General features: G+C 40.2%; 1 protein-coding gene across 4 annotated transcripts in view; it reads left to right on the top strand.

Moving 5' to 3' along the window:
- The first annotated feature begins 242 nt into the window (after positions 1 to 242).
- Positions 243 to 17,068, top strand: part of FBXL5 (F-box and leucine rich repeat protein 5) — a 37,032-nt gene continuing 20,206 nt past the window's right edge. For 2 of the 4 annotated variants that reach the window (XR_012042843.1, XM_072863422.1), the window contains exons 1-4: positions 243 to 396; positions 13,684 to 13,899; positions 15,712 to 15,807; positions 16,621 to 16,804. Coding sequence is in view for 3 of the 4 variants with exons in the window: in XM_072863422.1 (XP_072719523.1) it covers positions 271 to 396; positions 13,684 to 13,899; positions 15,712 to 15,807; positions 16,621 to 16,804 (622 nt within the window). In the remaining variant the exon portion in view is untranslated. Of the gene's footprint in view, positions 397 to 1,669; positions 1,779 to 13,683; positions 13,900 to 15,711; positions 15,808 to 16,620; positions 16,805 to 17,068 lie in introns of those variants that run through there. The other 2 variants (XM_072863423.1, XM_072863424.1) reach the window with 2 other exon arrangements.

The raw sequence follows: 17,068 nt of genomic DNA, 5'->3' as shown, positions 1-17,068 counted from the left end.
CAGCAGCCGCGCTGCGCCAGGGCCAGGCGGCCGCCAGCCAGCCCCCCGCCGCCGCTGAGGGGGCAGCCGCCGCCAGCAGGCCGTCGCCGGGCCGCTCCCCGCCGGGCCGCCGCCCGCCCCTCACCGCCCGCTCCCCGCGGGAAGGGGCGGGGCGAGCTGCGCATGCGCGCAGCGGCGGGCCGGGCGGTGGCGCTCTCGGGGCGGCCATGGTCACGTGGTGCCGGGGCCGGCGGGGCGCTCTCCGCGGCGCGCCGCGCATGCGCGGGGCGGATGTTGCCGCCGCCGTTAGCGCCGGGGCTCTATGGGGAGAACATGGCTCCTTTCCCCGAGGAGGTGGACGTCTTCTCGGCTCCGCACTGGCGGATGAAGCAGCTCGTGGGGCTCTACTGCGACAAGGTAGCGGATAGGGCGGCCTCTGCCCCGCTCCCCTGAGGCGGGAGGGAGGATTTCGGGAGTGCGCAGCTGTCAGCGCCTCGCCGCCCCGGCCCCGGCCCCGCCGGCAACTTCTCCTCACCGCTGCTGCGGGGCTCCCGGGAGCTCCGGCCCTTCCGCCGGGGGCAGCGGAGCTGGTGGTGCCGCCTCCCCCACCGCGCCCCACGCCCCGCTCGGCCCCTTCAGGGCTGGGCCGGGGCTCCCCTCGCTTCTCGTGCCCCGGTGGCTCTGCCGGGCTGCGCGCCGGCCCCCGGCGGGGTGTCCCGCTCTCTTCAGCTTGGGGGAGCGGCGCTTCCTCGCGGGGACCACGCCTTCCCGCCGCCTTCCCTCTCGCCGGGCCGCGGGGAAGGGGGGCGCCGGCGCTCACCCCCCCGGGTTTGCTGCCTCGGGGCTGGGGAGTGGGCGCCGGGGCCGGCCGCGGCGGAGCAGCCACTCCCGTTACGGCGCGGGGCTGCGAGTGGGTGCCCCTGGGCCCTGGCGGGGCCGTCGTGCTGAGGAGGGCGGCGGGGAGGCAGGCAGCGAGCCCGGTCGCTTTTTGTTAATTAGCCGGTGCCAGGCAAAACACTGGTGCTGTGCATAGCGCTCGCTAACAGTTTGCAAGCGGCTGTGTTTGCGTTTGCATGCGCAGCGTTTAATTGGTGAGTAACTTAAAGATACCCTAGGTAGGTTTTTTATTTTAAGTATATATAACTTTACTCGTGGACAAAAGTAATTTTTATTCTTGTGTCGGGGTAATTGGTAATCAAGGCTGATGCGTCACCTGAAAAGCAAACTTTGCTGCAGTAGCTTTGAGTGTAATGGAGGGGTTTCAGGCAAATACTTCAAAGCCAACACTCATACTGAAAGAAGTAGTGCCTCCCATCTCTGGGCATAAATGGCTGTTTGGAGAACCAGATTGGCTAACAGACATTTAAAAGGAGGGTGAAGTTACATGAGAGATGGGATAATAGCTTACTGCTGCCAACAGGATGGGGGAGTTCTCGCTTCCTTCCCCCGTTTTCCACATGCCACCTTGTGCTGCTCTGGGGCTCACCAGATCCCTTCGTGTGAGCCTGTTCAGATTGCTAATCGGGTAAAGAAAATGTGAGTTGTTTTTTGTGGGATTAGCTAACTGAACAGGCTGAGCAGAGGGTCTGAGGGGAGGAGAAGGTGAGACCTTGTGTAATTTCGCTTTGCTTTTTCTCTGTGAGTGCGTTTACAGTTAACTTCATTTTTAATCTGTGGCAGCATGAAAACTTGTGGTGTCTTAACAGTGGATTTTACATGAAGGGAAGCGAACACCTGGGACTCTTCTCCCCCTGGCCCCAAGCAGCAATATCAGCATGTGGTTGACAGCAACTGAACAGGTTTTGTTTGAACCTCCAGATATTGTAGTCGTTTGGGTTTTGTTCCTAGAGAGGCATTTCTGTCACTTTTATTGAGCCTCCCACAAAGTTTTGATCAAATTTACCATGACATGATAAAAGTAAAACTGCCTGGGCAGGAATGGTTGGTTTTCCTAAATATTGGCAAACTTGATTAAAACTACCCAGTTTGCAATGAACATAATCTCTCATTTTCTAAAAATTTTTATATAGGAATTTTTTTTTTCCTTTTTCTTTTGAAGAAGTGCAAGCATGAATGAATGGTGCTTTTTAAAAAGTATTCAGTCTTGCATCCTTTAACCCTGTTTCAGAACTTGGAGAGTGTGCCTGGCCTGTGACCTTTATATAGGAGTGATGCTAGCTTTGCATCAGAAAAAACTCTGAATTGTTTGACTTTCCTTCTTGTGTGACTGAGATGCTGTAATTAGATAAGACTGTAGTTCTGCTTACATGGCAATTATAATCTGTAAAGCCATGCTCTTTATAAACTTAGTTCATCCTTGAGGGGTCTTTCGTTTTGTGAATTGCATGTTACCTGCCTTTTCTCATGTTCGCTGAATGCTGTAATATAGTTGCTATCTGTTAGCCGCTGAATTTAGTAAATTCCACCAAACGTTAGCGAGAATGAAATGGGCGCATCTGTGCTTTGCTTTTCAGGGGAACAGCTATAATGTTACTGAAGGGTAAAGTATCTAGGTACTTAAATGTCTGATTCACTGTTCTGTCTCACATCAAGACCTGGAAGAACAAAATAAACTGTGTCTCTCTCTGTCCTAAAGGATTATTTAAGATGTTTGGTGCATTAGGAAAGTTAACCTACTTCTTTTTTAACTGTTGCTAGCGGAGATCTCACCATACACTTGCTGCATTCTTAAATGACATTTCTACCTGCATTGTACACAGTGCCCTGGACTTGGATAAGAAGAATAACTAAAATTCTGTTCAGTAAGGAAACCCACAGAGTTGTCAAATCTGTTGCCTACTCTGATGATAAGTAGATTCTTTAAGTCTTCAGAGGATGTACCCCCCTGTAGGTAGTGGAGTGCTACAGCAGACAGTCTTTATAGTTAAAATGCTTTTCCTAATGCCTGACGTCATCTTTGCTACAAATAGAGCAGATTCTGTTTTCCTATCTCTAGTGAACTGTTCTTCGTTTTCAGAAAGATCTTGTGCCGATTTGCAAACTGTAGCCATGTCCTCCACCTTAGTTATCTGGCCTAAGCAAACTAATGCATTCTACTTCATCATATGGACCACGCTTTCTGTACCTCAGTGTACTTGTTGCTTTTGTGAGGACTAAGCTGCTGTTCTGTAACAGTTTAAGCTATCTGACTGCCGCTGTTACGACTACGTGCCTTTCTTGCTCCCATCAGCACTTGAAGTGACTCACAAAGGCTCTAAGCTGGCAGAAAACATTTTTTTTTTTTTTGAAGCAGGGTAGTTTTTCTGCTGATGTAGTGCTGCCAGCAAGCACTGGTCAGATGAGTACTGAAGCCAATGCGAGGCAGAGGGTGGGACTGTGACAGCCAGTGACTAGATTGGCTTAAGCTACTGTGAAACCTCAGCCTAATTATGTCTATGTTTTCCTGAAACTGTTGTGCAAAATGGGACACTGCTGGTGTTGAGTAGAGCAGATGTGTTTTGGATGTGTTATCCTGCAAGCTCTTTTTTTTTTTTTTAACAGCAGCATGCTCACTTTGTGCTTCTCTAATTCCACGCTTCTCTGAGCATTGATACTCAAATTTGCTTTCATATTTGCCATTAGACTTCTATCCTGTATGTAGAAGTATGTGCTTGTCCAAGTCAGCATGTCAGCGTCCGGTAGAGACTGTTTCTGTGGTCTCATTATGTTTGCTGCACTTGAGAATGGTAATACACGAGTGGCACAGCTTTCCTGCTTTCCCAGCTGTGGCTGAAAGTATCATATCTGTCATGAAGCAGCACAGATTTCAACTGATCATGTATTGAAAATCCCATTGTGGTTTGGCTGGTAACATTGGTAGCTATGGCTTGAGAGCACTGTTTCCAAGTGCTTGAGCTACCCCGCGATTTCCCGTAGACTGTATTAGTTTGCTGTAAGGCAAAACAGGATCAAAAACCTTAGAGAAATCATGATCTGTAACATGTATCGTCTTGCTCTTAAGTAGTTTGGTTATCTTATCGAAAGTAAATCAGATTCTTTTTTCTAAACAAATCTGTGCTGGCCGATTGTTACTTCATTAGCTTCGAGATCAGGGCTACTGAAGTAGCAGACTCTGGTCCAGATACATACTGTGATTAAACTTTGGCTGGGCCTTCCCCAGAGACAAGACACCTGGTATTGCTGTATGGGATTTCAAACTTCCTGCTCTCTTGTGGAGTTACTGCAGCTGAGGAGTATGTTTTCAAATCTTTGTGTTATAGAATTACCCAGCAAATTTAGGCTGCTTTAGGGAGAAGGAGTAGGAAAAATAGTCATGCTCTAAACGCTGTAACGCAGCGTTGATGACTTGTTCTCATGTCTTTGTCTGTCTCTCAAAACTAGCATGAGATTTCATATTGTGAGTGAGTGGATCTAACAACTAGCTGCTGCTGGAAGGGTTAATTGTTGATTATGTCCTCTGTGCTTGTCTGGCCCCTTGATGAGCAGCTAGTTCATCTAGTGCACTGAAGTGAAAGTTGATTCAGTAAAACCGGCTCACTGAGAGGTCAAACAAGATCCAGAACCGTGTTGACAGTATGGGAGGAGGGAACAGGACTAACCATTGCAGAAGTAAGCAGCTGCTTTAATAGCTCGGCTTTATTGTGAAACCTTTGGGTGTTTGATCAAAAACATCCAAGGTCCTTCTTCTGTTTGCCTGACTTCAGTCTTCTGTGATCTCACCTTTATATGAAAGATCTCTGCAGTTATTTCTCATGGTTCAGTAATTACTTTGGCTAGTTCTTCCAGGAAATTCAGATCAATTTTATCATGTTCTGCTGACTTGAATGCATTGAACTTGTATAAATATTTAACTAGTATTTTTCTTTTCTAGCCTATACTTCTGACTCCTTGTTTAAAAATTAATTGCTATAAGTATTTTTCCTAATTAACTTCCTTATGAAGACTTGAGCAAAGAAGACATTTAATTTTGCTGTTGTCATCTCTGCCTTTCCTGTTAAATAGTTGACTTAAAGTATCTGGTTTTTTTTCTTTTATCTAAGTATACATAGACTTTTTTGCTGTTTTTCTGTGTCCTCTGTCCTCCTCATTTCAAGTCTAAATGGTGTTCTGTTCTACTTACCTGCAGTGATAAGTTCTTGGTTATTTTTGTAGGATTCTTTTCAAAACTTCCATATAGCTAAAAGGTTCACCTCTTTATTTCCTAAAAATGGTTTATTTTGATAACTCGCACTTCTCTTGAACCTTTCTGTCTATGTCAATAGCCTTCTATTGCACTTCAGTTGTTTCTCTTCCTTGCAAGCTTCGGCCTCTGCTGAAGAGAATGAATTGTTTTCATGTGTTAAATTTGTGATGTTCTTACAAGAAGGGTACTGCAGATGAACCATTTTAGGAGTGAAAAATACTCCTGAATTAAGTTGAATCGATGTTGTAAAGCATTGGCCATGGAATTAGATGACCACATTACCATTACACCTTTTGTGGCAGCAAGGGGGACTGAAATCTGAAAAATTAGACAAATTAAGATAAGTCTTTTTCTGTTTCTAATCAACAAATGTTGGTAAAGTTTTTGTTTTACTTTTGAAATCCCTTTTCCGTATTTTGGTACACTGCCATTCATTTTCCACTGCTGCTACACATGGTGTGTGTTGATTTACAAATTCATAGTATTTGGTTATTACAAATTAACATTCTGTAGCATTGAGCACTTGCCTTCACCTATGTTTAGAATGAATAAACAGCTACTTAGGATGCTTAGTGTTAATAGGTCTGCAAATGATGGGCTACACTGTCACTACAGGCAGAAGATGGAAGGAGATTACTTCCTTCTTGATGGAAGGAAATTAAATCTCCTTATTAGCATCCAGAGATAGGTGAGCAATTTGCTATCCATGCCTCTGACTATTTCATCAGAGACTCCACCAGTTGCCTTTCCATCTTAGCTTCTGGATACTGAATAGTTCAGTAACTTCTTCCTATACCTATTGGGAAATAACAGCTTTGAATTAATTTTTCATGTGGAAGAATATTTTTAAGATGAATCTGGAAGAGACAATGTGTCTTAAATATCTATACTTTAAAGCAAATGCATTTTAAGTAAAGTGCCAAAGGAGTCTGAAATGGGGGACAACAGTGATAAAACATGTTTGGGGTTTAAGTGAGGCTCTTCAGGCCTGCATAGCAATTTCACGCCTTTTTTCAGGGCACTTTTAGCTCTTGTTGCCACCTCAAACCTTCTCTCCATTTCTTTATTTTTTGTCTAGCAAAACACCTGTTTTTTCTTATGTATCAGATGCTTTGCCCTTTTGTCTCTTTTGCCTTCATAAGAAAAACCTGAGGGTATTTTCTTATGCCAGACACAGTAGCAGGGTTTTTTCCAAGTAATTGCTTAGCACCTATTTTTGCCCTCAAAATGTAGGAAAAAAGTTTTCTGTTTACCCTTCGCATGTTGCGCTGATCTTTTGTCCTCTCTTCCAGTCCACTCTGGATGGCAGTGATAACCCACCTTTGCCCTTCTCTGCTTTAAGCAACAACAATTTATTCTCTCCTACTCTGTGTCAGGAAAAAAAAAGAGAAACTGATGGCTTCTAAAAAGCTAGAGACTGTAATTAGTGTGTATCAGTGTTTGTACGGGTTTTATGCAGCTATCCTAGGATATGCTTTAACTGATTAAATAAAGTATAAATTGTAATTCTTGAGAGACTTGGCTTTTTATTTGTTTTTCCAGTTAGTGCCCAAGATGGATTAAGCTGGAGTGGTGAATTTTTCCAGTGCCTACCTTCGATTGTGTTAGGAAATTACAGTGAGACTGGTGCAGAGGGGCAAAGGCGTTTTTGCTATGTTTGTGGTTTGTGAGTTACTGCAGTGGGAGAGTGGACAGGAGCCTTGAGGCTGCTGTTATTTCACTCTTGGGACTTTAGATATCTCCTGGCAGAAGGCCAAAAGGCCAGGTCTTAGCAGGAACCTATCTGTGTGAGGATGTAAGACAGAAAAGAAGTCTTCTACGGCATCTAGAGTGAATATAAGAAATGCTGGGACGCATATACCTAAATAACAGCATCATTGCAAATGTTCATCACGCTTGCATTTGAGGCCCTTGTATTTCATATCCTTACTAAATTTTTCTTTAATGTTTTGTTGGGTTCATCTCTGCAGACCTGGTGACAACCTGTGTCCCTTCATCCCTGGTAGGCTTCTACTTGTGGAAGCCCCATGGTGGAGGAGGCTCAGCTGATTTTACCAGTGCTTCCTGAGATGTGCTTTCTGCTGTGGTCCCCAAGGGGGTCTGACACTCCTAGCAATTTTATCACTGAAAATCTTGGTGCAGTCTCATATTGTTATTTATGTCTCTTTGTGAAAAGCCCTTCATGATTCACAAACTGATCTATGGGTGTTCATTAGACAAAATTGACGTGTATGTAGTGCAAGAGAGTGATATGAAAGACCCCAATAAAAATGAAAATATAGCATTTTGTTTCCACCTCCACTGTGCTTTTATGCTTGGCATTTATCAGCTTGATCTTAGCCTTTCAAAATATAGAGTACAAGATTTTACCTGCCCTGTTGCCTATGCTCTTTGAAAAACAAAATAATTTTGTCTGCCTTAATCTTTGAGTTAATATAGTGTTTGTTGTGTGTGTTTGTTTTTTTTTTTTCCTTTTGAAAGGCTATTTCAAGATTTTATTTAAGCTGCAAAACAACTGATGAGATTACATAGAGGACAGGATTATATAGAGAAGATGACAGACGGGCATTTGAAAGTTTTGGATTTCTTGTTGAGTTCTGCCAGATCCTGTCCTGCCTGTCTTCCTAATTGCTATTATTTTGGGTTGACCCACAGCCAAGAAAAGCACCCAGGGTAGAAAACCTCTATTACTCCTCTGATTTAAGGCTTCATACATCTGAACAGCTGGAGCATGAAGTAGTTTAGCCAGTTCTCTTACTGTTCACCTTGTATACCTCTACATAAAGATAAGCAAGGAGGAGGTGACACTGAGAGGACAGTCATCCTTTTTGCTAGGCTGTCTTCGCACTATAGTTCTTCCTTGGGGACAATATAAACTGAGCTTCTTGTTGTGGATTCCTAAGTAAGACATGGCATGTAACTGGGTGTCACTGCAGGCTGTCTGTCAGACTAGCACGCTGACCAGGTGAAAAATGAACCCACTAAAAAGGCACAACTTCTTACTGGATCAGTACACCAAACAGGTTCATCTTGCAGCTGCATAACTGCTAGAGCATATTCCACGGAAGCAGTAGGAATGTACAGCTGGAAGCAGGGGCAGCGCTGCTGCTTCTGGGTGTTTCCTCCTCCATCCCCACCCCCTAATTTACAGCAGATTAAGTATAACATGAAACCGCGTGCTCTTGGTGTTGACACAGGCACACCTTGTTATGGTCTTTGTCCCTCCATTTTCTTGCTCATAAAATTGAGATAATATTTCTGCAGAGTCCAAGTTCCTGTCCTTTGAATTTTAGTGCTATTGCATATGTGAAGTGATAATACCTAACATGTAAGAGTGAAAAGTTGTAGCTGACTAGTAATGCCATGCTGCTGTTTTTTTGGGTGCTATTCTATTCTAATAACGTTAGTTTTTTTTAATCAAAGTGGTCTGCCAGCTCCATAATGACAAAGATTTTACTATTTTTTAAATGAGTTTTAAATGTGCTGAGTTAACTAGTGGTAGAAATCTAGTATCTATCATCAGTAACACTATATCTCACCTCCAGTGGCAATCAGCTGCTTGTATAGGGCTTAATGAGCGCAGTGGTTACACATGGAAAGCAGAATATATAGGAATGACCTATCAAAAATGTTACTTGTGATGATACATGAAAAGGAAGAAAAATTGTCTTCAATTTTTTTTTTAGATTCCAGACTGAATTTTTAGGGTTAGTGTTGTTCAGAAGTTACAGGTGCTGATGGGGAAATACTTCAAATGAAGTAAAGCAGTCTGTGAATTTGTAGCCACTTTTAACTTCTTTAACCTTGAGTAATTATTCCATTTTAAATTTGTGAAATCTTTGGTCAGAGTAGAAAAATCAATTTTCCCTTTCCTGTTCTCTTTCCTCCGATTTTTGTTGCTTTCCAGCTTGTAGTTGGGAGTAAAGAGATACTTGTAACGGGGAAAGTTAGCATACAGCATAGACTTTGCTTACTGCTGTGCTACTCTGGTAAGAGCAGCGTAATTCTTTTTCTTTATTTGTTTGCTACTTTGTCATTTCCAAGCATACTATTAACTGGCTATTTTTAAGGAAGAAGTAAACCTTTTCCACTCATTAAATGTATTTTTGGCATAGATACTATGAAATAACTGTTTCAATTTACTCTGCAAACTAACATTTCTGGAAAATTAATTTTCTTCTTCTAGGAAGACATTTTTCCATATTGGCATGTATGTAAAACACTTCCAGAAACCAAGTAATACTGTGTTTTGTTCAGTGATTTAATTGGCAGTCTTGAGCTTTCTTATTTATTCACAACATTTTGGATAGAAATATCTCTGTCTGTCTGACAGAAAATTTAATTTTTTTAACGAAAGCACTAAAGCAACAAAGGAGATGCAAGAGTCTAATGTAGAATTACCTTCAACTGAGCGTCATGAACATGAAGCACTGTATAAATAGCAATTACTGTTAATCTTGCTGGTATTGTCATCTTGTTCTTGAAGCGCAAAAATGAAATAATAGCTTACAGTAAGGAAGGGTGTTTGTTTGCTACATCTCTGTACACTCATCTTGACCATGTTAATGGCTCTGTTGTAGTCCAGTGGAGTTGGGCACTCACGGAAAACTGGTATCTGATTGTCTGAGCTACAAAGATTTTTTTTTTTTTCTTCGAGCATGGCTATTCTTTAATTGCGTGATTTGAGGTTTAAAAAAAGGTGTCATCAAGTGATTTCTTAATTCAGAGTAACTATTTTTTCCTGCAAAGGAAGGATGGAATAACAGGATGGATCTTGAATCAACAGCAGAAAACTTCTAAGATCTACTTCTTAATAATCCTAATGCTAGTTTACACATTGCTTTCAACCCTGATTAAAAAAAAATAAATAAATATTTCTGATTTTTATTTCAGTCTTGATTTTAAGTATTGTATACTGCAAAACCCCTAAATTGACCAGTTAAGTACAAAGAGCTTTAGAGGAGAACAGCAGGCTTAGGTTAGCATGACTATCTCCTTGCCGTGCTGTTACTTGGAATAAATTTGGTACATTTTGTGACCTCGTGCTTTGCTTCACTGCTGGCACCACAGCGGCCCTTGGATTATTGATGTGCCTTCCCCAGTTTACATGAAATAAAGTTGATATATGTGGTGTGGTTTTTTTCCTTTTTTTAAAAGGGTTTAATAAATAAAGTTAATACTGAGTTTAATAGCTCCTGGCTACTTCTAGAGTATGCCTGTATCAGCCAAAGGTGTCTGAAGTGTTTCAGACACAATTTGCAGTGCGATTGACTGTTGTTTGGCCTGTTGGTCAGGCTGTTTGGATTATGTAGAATTCTTAAATTTCATGAGGCTTCAGGAGGCCCCATGACTGTTTCTCTTGTGGTACCACTCCTCAGTTTGAGTTTGCATTGTAAACACAAAAAGCAGTTGTGCTGTAACTTACAGTTGCTTAAATCGAATGTCTTCAAAAGTCCAGAAAGCTTCCAGGTATCTGTAACGCCTGTGGCTGTGATAATCAGTTTAGTGCGGTGTGTTTTAAGCCTGCTTGGGGATCATACACACACTGTGCTTTATATTTTTGACCAGTCAGCAAATATCCTTAATACAATCCATTTCCTCCCCCTTGCTGTTCTCTTGGGATTCTCCATCCAAGTTTGGGGGGGGATGGTGGTGGTTTTCTTTTTGCACTGCTGAACTCCTGCACTAGCTTTCCTTGTGTAGAGCTGGTGAAAAGTGGACCTCGGAGTGTAGCAGCTGCTGTCTGTTAATAGTCTTGGTCCCCCCATCATAAGACTTCATCAGTCCTGGTAATGAAATTACAGATCTGACCGAGTGACTCTGTTGCTAGGCTACCTGTCCTCTGAAAAGCCAGTTTTCCTCAGCTTCAGCTGACCTTTTTAATGTACCAATTGCTGATTCAAGGACAGTCATTAAACTTCAATATCCCCTTCATAGTTCCTAATCTCTTGGATATCTGCTGGAAGCCTCAGTATCAGAGGTGAATATGCGAGCATTTCATGTTACAGTGGCTTCTATAACAATAAATTTATAACAGGAATTCTTGAATTGGATGCACAAATGGATTCTTTGTGTATTCCGGATTTTTGGATGATAATAGGTAGGTTCAACAGAAGTTTGAGTCCTGAAAAGATTTTGAGTCAGGAGGATGAGAAGGTGCTGTTTTGTATCAGAACTAATTTTGTGATTTTTTTTTTTTTAAACTCAACAGCAGAATACAATAGTTTAGTCTAACCTTCCTGTTACACACTTCAGCAGCCTTGTTTACGTTTCTGGGTAGAATGAACACTTTTGAGACAGTCCTCGATCAAGAGAAATGCTACATTAGAAACCGAACTTCACCATTATTGAGGTCTGAATCACAAGTGGCTGGGGGTGAGGAGGCTATCCTGAAGATGTATTTCTGTACTCACCCACCCCAAACTTCTGCTTTTCAGTGTTGAAAGTCTAGCCTGTGGTTTCGTCTCATACCACTGCTCCATATATTGGATTCTCTGAGCTTAGCATAGGATAGAAATGGTCTTCGGAGCTATCTTTTCTCATTTGTGATGTGTGTAACAATGCATGCCTCAAATCCTAACACAGTGCATCACAAGCATATGAATTTTTTCTGACCTGTTGGTAGTTGGTCTAAAAGATACTGGAAAAAAAACCCAAACCCTTAACTTTGCTCTATTTTCTGTCTCCACTGAGGCTAACTAAATGTGTTTTTCCATAATGAGAGTAATTTTGCTCATATGTACAGCATGTAACGTACAGTAGGCACAGCTGAGTTGGAGTTGCGTAAGTACTTGGCAGATGTCCAGTGTGTTTCAGTTGTATTGCTAGTGGTTGCCAGGAAGTGGCAATGCAATGTCAGAATGAATAAGTGCATTTGGTTTTTTTTAAATGATAGGAGTTTTAGATATCTCAATTTATGGTTATTTTTGATGTAAGTAAGTATTATGTATGAACATATAAGTCTCAGATTCCCATTTCTAGTAAAACTCTTAGATTCTGGAATCGTTGTAAACGAAAATGCTTCTGAATACTCCAGTGGCTTGTTTTCTGAATTAAATTTAAATATTTGTATTTTTAGAATGCTTGCTCTTGTATATTGCTGTAGGCTATGATTCTTGAAGCTGCATGTGGAATAAAACATAAGAATGGAAAAAAAACCTGTTTTCCTATATTCACCAAAGGAAAATGCAGTTTTAAAACATATTGCTACTAATGGTGACTGTACACATGTAAAAATGGCACTACCATGTTACCTAGAATGTTGTGCTGTCTTGGTTTGTTGGTTCTTGATCCCCTGAAAACCTTTTCTGACAGCTTGTATAGTTTGTATTCACTTGGTAGGACTCAGTGTTCCTTATGGATAATAGGTCTGTAACGGTAGGCTCAGGGGCCTGTGATAATGGTTCCTTAGTAAGGACTAAAATGCAGATCTGGGAAAGTGGCTAAGCCTTTCAGTTACCTGCTGGGCTGGGCAGATTGCATTGATTTCTAACAGGAAATCTTTCTACATTTGTTTATCTCAAGGTTTCACAAGATTGGTTTATGTTCCTTATAAACAACTTTGATTTTACTGCCTTCTTAAAGCTAATGCTATAACTGCATTGTTCTTTCAAGGATGATCTTCCTTTAAAAAGTTATCATTCTACTTCGCTGTTTCCTTAAGCTCTGTTCATTCATGTGGAATGAGACAATTGCCTTCAGAATTGGTGTGATTAAATGTAACATGCTTTTCCTTACAATGTGCATTATTGCATATATTATGCTTCGTTAAACTTCTGTATCATTAGTTCCTTGTAATCTTTCTAAAAGCTATAGTTGCTTTTTCTTCCCCCCCCACCCCCCATTCACAAAGCACAACATTGTTGTAAAAGCTATTCTGTTAACTTATTTTGGGGAGTTAACAGAATTTAAATGTGAACGGCTTACTATTTTAATGAACTGTAAGAGGAAACATACATGAAATGACCATGCATAATGAGTTTTTGAAAGTTGTTTTAAAACAAGTTTGAGGGTTTTTTATAGAACTTGTTTCAGTTCCTGTTAACAAATAAAAATCAAATGGCAAGTCAGTCATGAAGGTTAAAATAATGGAGTTCTGTGAATAATTTTGAAAGTCATATTAATAGGGATATTATATAAATGTATGTTGGTCTGTAGTATTCAAATGCTGATATTCTGCCCACTTCTGGAAGAAGTTGGATTAAATTATATTTTAATGCACCAATTAGATAAATTATGGGAAAGTTACTATTTGAATAGAAGACTAGTTTGTGTATTCCTATCTATGCACTTGAATCTCTGATTTTTATCTATTGTGCTTGAAGATTGGAATTAAAAGCATTAATTACTCTAATTTTTGATGTCTTTGAAGTGAGTTGCTTGAATTGCAAATTCAATTTTTATTTTTGCCAGTTTTCTTCATAAAACTGAAGGTTTTCAGCTTTTATAAGCAATAAGAGCAATGAATACCAGGAGCCTAATACCTGCTCTAAGGTTTTAACTTGACCTTGACATGATTTTCATTGATTTTTTTTTTTTTAATGAGTTTTTCTTTCTTCTAGCTTTCCAAGACCAACTTCTCCAACAACAATGACTTTCGGGCTCTTCTGCAATCTCTCTATGCCACATTCAAGGAATTTAAAATGCATGAGCAGATTGAAAATGAGTGTATTATTGGTTTACTTCAGCAACGTAGCCGGACAGTGTACAATGTGCACTCGGACAACAAACTCTCAGAGATGCTTAGCCTCTTTGAGAAAGGGTTAAAGAATGTGAAGGTAAGCAGACTATAAGAAGGACTTGTGTCCTAAGAAAAACATGCTGTCATTACGTATTAGTTTGCCCCAACTTTTCTTAATACTCTCTACAAATAAAGGGAGGAAGAAGAAACATTTGTGGTTTCTTGATACAGTAGTGAAAACTTTCCTGTCTGAAACACAAATTTTTTTTTTTGCCATTCATCACAGTTACTAAATTTCTAGTAAAAACTTTTCAGAGGTGTATGTTGTGACAGAAGTCCATCACTGCATAATTTGAGGTGTTTTGGAGAGACAACATGGAATTTTCAAATACAGAGACTGGTCTGCTAATTGGTCAAAACAGTTTCTGACTATAGAAATAATGTTTGTTATTAATTTGTTAGGAAACGCCAAGTATCTTTTTTTTGGTGGCACATAGCATTGTATTATTGTCACAAATGGAGATGATTACTGGGCTTAAAAAAAGAAAAAGTGCATTGTTTTATTCTGGTAGTGAGTCATGTACGCCTTCCAGTAATCTGTTGCTCAGTAATGCTGTTAATGTTCCAGTCCTCAAGAAACTCTAAATGTTATTTCTCCAGCTGGCTTTTTCATGACTTAAAGTTGTTAAATTCTTCTCCAGTAGAATCCTACTTGAATAGGGTACCCAACTCAACTCCTCCTTCCTGCACTCTAAGAACTATAGTCTCCAGTAATGATTTTTCATCCCCTATTACATTTCTAGTACACATGGTCCATATTTTCAGTAAGAAAAATACTAAATATGCAGTTGATTGATTCCATTTTACTATCTAAGGCTGTTTTTGACCTAGGAATCCTGCAAATAATTTTTTTCCCTGTGCATATCAAACCTTAAAATTTGTCTTGTTTCCATTAATGAATCAGAAAATGAAAGAAAGTGAAGGAGAGGGGAAATCTAACACTTGGCTTTGTGTTATACCTTCTCTGATAGGATGCTAGTGTTATTCTGTTACTTGTCTTCGTAAGTGTGGAAAACCAGACTTATCTAAAGAGAGCTAGAGATGTTAACTGTTTAACTTTTTTTTGAGGGTGTGGTTAGTTTAATTTAAACTGATGGCTTAAGCTTTTTTCTGTAATAGTCAGGGTTTCTTGATGTTCTAGAAGTTTGAAAAGAAAAACTTACAACATTTACTGTAAGAGCTATGAGGAACTTCAGTATGTTGCAATTACTGGACAGACTTCAGAACCAGCTTCTTATTACTGGCACAGAGAACAAGCTAACAAATTGATAGATGAGGTTGGTCTAACTTTTAACATGTAAAAGTCAGTTACTTCTTTATTTAAGAGTTCTTTCCATTTCCAAAGTAAATAACTATAGAGCATGTCTGACTAAATTCTGATTATAGTTTGGAAGCTAGAATTATAGAATAACTAATGTAAAATGTCTGCAGTTAAAAGATGAAGTGGAACTGCTGTATCGTAGAATAATTCTTATGAAAAACATGCAAATACTTAGATTAGTCTGTTACTACTTTGAACTTTGGGTGAGACTGTAGATTGGCATGCTTCAGTCTTTGCTCCAAAGTAAAAATGTGATTAGACAAGTTAATTCATATCTTATAACAAAATAAATTTGAATCAGGCAGGCAGGGACTACTTTGCTCTGCCTAGTAACAGGCCAATACAGACTGTCACCTTGTCGTTAAACTTTGTAAGTGAGTACATTCTTACCATGAAATAGAGCAAACATGCTGCGTGCGTGGGGAAGACATAATGGGCTTTACTTTGAAACGCTGGTTTATTTAACAGTTCAACCCTTGAATGAATGGGCAAGATCAGATAATAGTTAAATCTTTGCTTTCTTCTCAGAATGAGTATGAACAGCTAAACTATGCGAAACAGCTGAAGGAGAGATTGGAAGCCTTTACCAGGGATTTCCTTCCTCATATGAAAGAGGAAGAGGAGGTAGGTAAAAATCTTCCTCAAATATTATGCTGATCTTCCTTGAGGTTTGGAGTGACTGAGTAGAGACAAAGGGCTTAGAGGTTCAGTTTTTTCACAATTCTCTGTTTTTATTACTATGCCAATTTGCATTTAGGACTGTGGTGTCATTGTTCTGTTCTCTGACTGCAAAGTGACACATTCTGAAACAGTGAATATATTGAAAATTTATGATGGAATTCTGGTCCTTTTAAAAAATGGATAACAAGTCCACTGGGGCTTGGATTTGTTTGCAGCAGGTAGTTATTTAAGGGGATATGCAGCAAAACTTAAAGGAAAAAGAGAGTCCTGTAAACCAGTGCTTCATGACTCAAACTGACACTCCCAAACAGCCTCTGACCTATATTTGAAACATAGACTAGTACTGCCAGTCTGATGATTTATGGGTATCCAAAAACTGGGAAGCATCTTCTGGAGAGAGTAAATCTTCTCAAGACTGTCCAAGAGAAATCTTTTCTCATGTTTTTCTTCCTTGCCACTTTGCCTTCTGTGTGAGTACTTCAGTAAGTTATCTAGTTTAAGCAACTTTAATCGCTTCCCTTTTCTGTTGGGGAAAACAGTTAAACAGCTTGCCTAAGACTATGCAGTGATCCATTGGCAAGCAGAGGGTTGGAACTCAAAAATTCCATGGTCCTGTCCTTAAGTTCTCTTACTGTATGACATGTTTTACTTGGAGAGAATTTGAAACAGGAAGTTCTGTGTTGGTAGGTCTGTGTAGCATTATCAGCTATCTCCGTCAGTGCCAGAGTTTTTTTTTCCCTTTTTCCTTTGCTTTAGGTTTTTCAGCCAATGTTGATGGAATACTTTACTTATGAAGAATTGAAAGATATTAAGAAGAAAGTAATTGCACAGCACTGCTCACAGAAGGAGGCTGCAGAATTCAGAGGTCTTAGTAAGTGGAATCAAGCAGAAGAGCTTCAGAAGGTCTTTAAGTATTCTGTGGATGAGAAGGCAGATGAAGGTGAAGCATCTAATTAAAGTTAAAGTAATTTTCAAACTGCAATTTTTATCTAAAAAGCCACACTAGTGATATACCTGAAGTTACGTACTGGTAGATAAAATAGTTTTTATAAAAAGGGAATTTCTTCAAACCAGTTTTGAAACTTCAGGAACTTAACTCTTTGATGCAGGCTTCTTGGCAGGTTGTAATGTAGATACTACTTCACTATTTACCTGTTCTCAACCTTCTTCCTCTCCCTTCCCTCCCATGGTAATATTTGATATA

The sequence above is a fragment of the Ciconia boyciana genome, chromosome 5 (genome assembly GCF_034638445.1).
Source record: "Ciconia boyciana chromosome 5, ASM3463844v1, whole genome shotgun sequence".
NCBI lineage: Eukaryota > Metazoa > Chordata > Aves > Ciconiiformes > Ciconiidae > Ciconia > Ciconia boyciana.
The sequence above is the reverse complement of the archived record's forward strand: the minus strand, read 5'-3'. Positions and strand labels throughout refer to the sequence as shown.